The 6,302-nt window shown below is 43.6% G+C and overlaps 1 protein-coding gene across 1 annotated transcript; it reads right to left on the reverse strand.

Annotated features, from left to right (window-relative positions):
• Positions 1–1,670: 1,670 nt before the first annotated feature.
• FAM111A (FAM111 trypsin like peptidase A) lies at positions 1,671–5,670 on the reverse strand. The gene is given in 9 exon segments (XM_070464655.1): positions 1,671–1,754; positions 1,756–2,033; positions 2,036–2,104; positions 2,107–2,596; positions 2,599–2,645; positions 2,648–3,474; positions 4,541–4,647; positions 4,916–4,991; positions 5,344–5,670. Coding segments are annotated over 6 exon segments (1,089 nt in total). The 5' UTR covers positions 2,769–3,474; positions 4,541–4,647; positions 4,916–4,991; positions 5,344–5,670.
• Between the last annotated feature and the right edge of the window lie 632 nt (positions 5,671–6,302).

Raw genomic sequence — 6,302 nt, forward strand, 5'->3', positions numbered from 1 at the left:
GAAGGACTGATGTTGAAGCTGAAACTCCAATCCTTTGGCCACCTGATGTGAAGAACTGACTCATTTGAAGACCCTGATGCTGGGAAAGATTGAGGGCAGGAGGAGAAGGGGATGACAGAGGATGGGATGGTTGGGTGGCATCACTGACTTGATGGACATGAGCTTGAGCAAACTCTGGGAGTTGGTGATGGACAGGGAGCCCTGGCATGCTGCGGTCCACGGGGTCGCAAAGAGTCGGACACGACTGAGCGACTGAACTGAACTGAACTGAGACCCCCCTCTCCCCTTTTGTTTCCTGTGTCTGTGGGTCTCTTTCCACTTTGAAATAAATTCATTTGTGTTTTTTATTTTAGAGTTCACAGATAAGCAATATCATGCATTTGCCTCCATCTGACTTCCTTCACTTAGTATGACAACCTCTAGGTCCCTCATAGTTGTTTCCAATGGCGTCACTTCATTCTTTTCATGGCTGAGTCATATTCCATCACATGCATGTACCACATCTTCATTATCCATTCATCTGCCAATGGACATTTAGCATGCCTCCATCTCTTGGCTACAAAATGACACTTTGCCTCTGTGATCTTACCTTCCAAAACCCACAGCCCCAGTCCAATGAGTATTAGAAAAAATATCAGACAAATTCCAATAGAAAGGCATTTTACAAAATAGTTGACCAGTACACTTCCTGTCAAGGTCATAAAATACAAGAAAAGTCTGAGAAACTGTCACAAGCAAGAGAAGTCTAAGCAGACTGAACAATGGAATGTAATGTGGGCTTTAGATGGCATCCTGGAGCAGGAAAATGATTTCAGGCAAGACACTAGGAAATGTCTATAGAGTAACATGGTATTTAAGATAGCCCCCCAGTAGCCTATAAATACATGGAAGATGGATATTACGCTCTGAATTTCAGGAAACATATATCCTGATAGTTTGGATCATATGAGGATTTTGGAAATTCTAAAAGATTTCATTTGAGATCATTTCTAACCAAGCATTTAGCAACCCACTCCAGGTGGCACAGTGGTAAAGAATCTGCCTGCCAATGTAGGAGATGCAAGAGATGCAGGTTCGATCCCTGGATTGGGAAGATCCCTGGAAAAGGAAATGGCAACCCACTCCAGCATTCTTGCCTGGAAAACTCCATGGACAGAGGAGCCTGGTGGGCTACAGTCCATGGGGTCGCAAAGAGTCAGACATGACTGGACAATTGACCCACACACCTAAGATTAACTGCAGCCCAAAGTTTTGCTACTGATGAGCCTACATATTTTCTAAGCCCTTAATTTCCACGTGTCAGACATTGTGGATAATGAGAAGAAAAAGTCTTGGATCCTGCCTTTAAGCAACTGAACTTAGGGGGAGATAGGGAAGATGAAAAACAAAAACAACGGCTACTTTTATTGTCATAAAACTGAGTATTATTAATCTTTGTTCACATTGCTTAACTTTAAAATAGGTGTAATAGCCCACCTCACAGATTTGTTAAAACCAGTTCCTTCATATGCCTAGAAAAATGCTACATGCATAAGAAGTAGTCAGTAACATTAATTATTATTGTTGTTGATGAGATTGGCCATTACAGAATGTAGAGACCTGTCATCATCGCCAGTGGAGTAACAATTCCATAGGTGATTCCCGGAACAGCTGGGGTGTGGACTGAATTCTCACTCTTTTTCATCCTTAACACTCACCTTTCTTGCATCCAGCAGGTTTAGAAATAGTCCTTCTTACCACATTTTGTGTTTTTTTCTTAATATCATACATAATGGATTTCAGGGTACAGCCGAATTCAATGATGCTGGAAATCCCCTGGGAGTACTTACAAGTGAAGCCTGCAGTGTGCACGGCCACCAACGAGCCTTCAGAATCAAACACTGGGAAGCCGGAAGATCCGAAGTAAAAAGTGGTGTTATGGGTCACCACATCAGGCTGGGGGACTGTCTCCTGGAAGCTTCTTTGTGTGTGCATGTGGATGTACTGCGTACAAGCCCCACACCCGTCTGCAGCCCTAGCCCGAATGTGTTCCAAGTATGTCTCGTCCTGCTGATCTGAGGGATCACAGCACAGGCATCAGTATATTTCACCTCTCCATCTAGAGGCCAACAATACACGCCCGTCTGCTGTCTGGTTCAGGATCATTTCCATCGTATAACCCCTCAGGTACTTGCTATCCGTTTCTCTTCAGTTTCAGAACTGGGTAATCAAGCTTTACATCAGGTGTCTCAAACCAACGCTCAACGGAAAAGCAGTGCTTATTTTCATCTTCAGCCTTCTCATAAGCAAATATCACCTTTACACACTGACCAAGCGTACGTGCACACTCACGTGACTCTATGTCTTCTCCCACAGTCCGGTATATTACATGGCGACAAGTGGAAATGTGCAACCCTTTCAAAACAAGGCAAGTGGCAGAACCCACACTCTTCCCGCTGTGCCGTGAAAGGTGCCCGACCGAGTCACCGAGCCCAGAAAGAAGTGTGTGCACTTCAGCCCGAGCACGGTTTCTGGTCAGTTTCCCGAAGTCTGTTTTAGGCACTTCAAACAATATTTCCCCCTGTGTTTTATCCAAGTTATTCCCAAAGTTTTTTTTCTAATTTGATCACTTTCTCTTTCCAAACTAGGGTGTTTGTCTGCCATGACTGTTTCGACACACAAGGCTTTATGTCCTGTGACTCAGAATTTCTAGCAGCTGGTGCCCTGGCGTCTGTGGCTTTTTCAGCCTCGACCTGAGAATTCCCAGCGGCTGGTGCCCTGGCTTTCATTTTTTTTTTTTTTTTAACCTCAACCTGAAAGAGCTTGCCCTCTAAATCATCGGCTAACTGTGAGCTGTCGTAAACGGCGCTCAGGTTTTCAATGAGGGTCCAATCACTTCTCTCCAGAAGGGAAAGAAATCCATCATCCGCAGACACAGCCTTCTCATGCTTTCTCCTTTGAAAGCACAGACACCGAGTTTGTACCCATCTTTGTGAAGTCGCCTGCGTTTGAGAAGAGTGTTTCTGGTCTTCCCAACTGCGTGAATATAAACGTTGACACAGTCAGCTGATGTGTTGTCAAACGACCAAACACCTGTTCCTCTTTCCCTGTCTCACTTCTCTTTCGAGAAAAGGTAACTCGCGTGGCACTTTTCAGGGAAACGCCTGAGAGGCATTCCAAGGTTTAAGAATCTGTCAATTCCTTCTGCGCCGTATCCCAGCTTTTCTTTGCCAGGATGAGTTTTTATCGCCTTTCTGACAACCCCGAGAGTGTTGAGGGCCTCCCAGAAGCTCCCCCATCATTACATGTGAGCCGGTGCTTCCTTCCTTTGTTTTGCTTGATGTTTATATCGAAGGTAACATAAATTGTCTTTTCTGGGGACACAGTTCGGTCTCTGGGTCCTTCAGCCTGGGTGTTGTCTATACTCTCTGAACTTGTCTTAGCATCCATCTCCATTTGAGAAGTATTGGAATTATCCCACTGGTCTTCACTGACCTAAACAGAAATGTTAAATACTTTAAAATTATGAATGCAACAACAGTCTTTTATTTCTGTTTGCTGCATACCATCCACAAAGTTTTTCATGGAAACTCAGAATGAATATGAAAAGGCCAGTGAATATAATTAAATCAGAATCTGAGTTGGAATCCAACACGTAAGCCGAGTTTCCTATCTTATCAGTTAGATAAGTTCTTAACACTGCTATACCGATACAGTGTTTTCAGAGAAATATAAGGAAAGAAGCAACTTTTCCCCAAGTGCATCAAAAACAGAGATACTTAAATCTGCCAGCTCTCAGAGTGTTTGTTACCTAGGGTCTTGGTTATAATTTTCAACTACAAAATTTTTACTTTTTTTTGTGCATAGTGATGATTTCCACCAAAAAATTCTCAGTCTTCTTCTTGAAAAATTCAAGGAACACTGTAGGCTCAGAAAAAGAGATGATGGTTTGATATGATAACAGAGTCCAGTTAGTAGGAAGAGCCATGACTTAATGTCTGTAAACTTAAGGCCAAGTCTTCATTCCACTTCTGGCTTAGGCAACAACTCACTTTTTCTCGCTTCTCATTAACAAATTGAGGAAAATAAAATTCTCTCTTCTTGCCTAACAAGTTTATGGTAAGAACAAACATCTTAAAAGTTGTTTTATAAACTGTGATGCACTATGCAAATATAGATTATGCCTGTTACTGAATAGATCAGCCATGTTAGGGAACGGTATATATTTTCATGCTATGACATAGCATTCATATTATTTTCACTCTATGGCTTATTTTAATATATTTGATTTTATGACTGTTGTTCAGGAAGTACTGCAACCTTTTTTTTTTTTTTTTTGGTTGAAGTTTCCTTTGATCTAGCAAAGAGTTTTATTAAAACATCTTCCTCCCACCATCCAACTAAAACAAGAAGAGTAAAATGGATGAGACAGATTTTAAATTATTTACTATTTCCTACAAACAATGAAGTCATTTATTGGCAAGAAGGTCTATGAAGCCCAGTTTCAAGGATGGCTAAGTTTAACGCTGGTATATTCTGCAAATAGCATTTATAAACATACCTTAGAAAAGCACTGCTCACTACTGGTCTTCCTCTTCTCATCTGGGTCCTTCTCTGACTCGGGCTGCTCAGAGTTCATGATGGCTTGCAGATGAACACACAGTTCAGCTGAAACGTGTTTCAGAAAGCGTCAAGTTATAGCAGTATCTTCACGGCTATCATTAATTGGGACTAAGATTAACAGGGACCCCCTAACCCACCTGTCCTCTTCAGCTCCACCCTCACTTTCCTTAGAGATGCTAATTTAGCATGTAGACAGTTTATCCACTAATTACAATGACCCGAACAATAAAAGCTCCTTTTTATAGAGCAGCACACCAAATACTTTACAAAAATTATCTCTAATTACCAGTGCAGTTATACCATGTAGGTATACCTTCGTGTATATATGGCGTAGGTATTCTTTCATTTTGCAGGCGCAGAAAGTATAACTTAGATGACTTGCCCAAGACCTACAAAGCAGAGATGGAATTCAGATGCCAGGATAAATACCTTACAGATGGATTTTCTCTTGGAGAATTGAAGTGTTCTAGATACACCGATGTTAAAATTTGGCCTCCATTTAAGACGGAGACAATACCGAGATGATATCGTTATAGGAAGACAGATGGGAAGAGAACTCTGTCGTACCACGAAGACAAAACAAACTTAAAGTGAGAGCCTGCCTAAGAAGATAGTGAGGAACTTCAGCTGCACCTTTCGTTTTTAAAGAGGTGCTTCCCCATCTGTCTTCCTGCTGATACCGCCCCAGAAGAGAATGAACGATGTAAACAAAACAGTGAAATTTTCAGTAGTGATACTCACCACTAGAAAATTAAAGTTGAGGACAGTAGCAGCAGGCTGTCTTCAGAATCCCAACATGTGTCCCAAAGCCTGGCACAGGGCAAGCCGTCAGCAGAGAAGCATTCACAAAGACACAGCCAATGCGTGACTGAGGTGGCCTGTGAGCAACTGTTTGCTAACTGCTTTTCATAGACTACCTCATGTAATTCTTACAGTCCTCTGAGATACACTAATCCTATGTCACTGATACAAGACTTTGAACACCCAGAGAGGTCAAACTATTTACTGGAGGTCACAAAGCCCCAGAAAGTATGTTTCTCATAAGTTTTGATGATTAACATATTCAAACAGAAATGCTGCTGCTGCTGCTGCTAAGTCACTTCAGTCGTGTCCGACTCTGTGCGACCCCATAGACGGCAGCCCACCAGGCTCCCCTGTCCCTGGGATTCTCCAGGCAAGAACACTGGAGTGGGTTGCCATTTCCTTCTCCAGTGCATGAGAGTGAAAAGTGAAGGTGAAGTCGCCCAGCCTTTTCCGACCCTTAGCGACCCCGTAGACGGCAGCCCACCAGGCTCCTCCGTCCCTGGGATTCTCCAGGTGAGAGGACTGGCGTGGGTGCCATCGGCTTCTCCAATGCATGAAAGTGAAAAGTGAAGGTGAAGTCTCTCAGTCGTGTCCGACCCTTAGCGACCCCGTGGACTGCAGCCTACCAGGCTTCTCCGTCCATGGGATTCTCCAGGCGAGAGCACTGGCGTGGGTGCCATCGGCTTCTCCAATGCATGAAAGTGAAAAGTGAAGGTGAAGTCTCTCAGTCGTGTCCGACCCTTAGCGACCCCGTAGACGGCAGCCCACCAGGCTCCTCCGTCCAGGGGATTCTCCAGGTGAGAGGACTGGCGTGGGTGCCATCGGCTTCTCCGAATGGTACAATGGGCCTCCGCGTACTCACAACACAGGGTCATGTGCCCTTTTCGTTTGCTTGT

Source organism: Odocoileus virginianus, unplaced genomic scaffold (assembly GCF_023699985.2).
Source record: "Odocoileus virginianus isolate 20LAN1187 ecotype Illinois unplaced genomic scaffold, Ovbor_1.2 Unplaced_Contig_52, whole genome shotgun sequence".
NCBI classification, from domain to species: domain Eukaryota; kingdom Metazoa; phylum Chordata; class Mammalia; order Artiodactyla; family Cervidae; genus Odocoileus; species Odocoileus virginianus.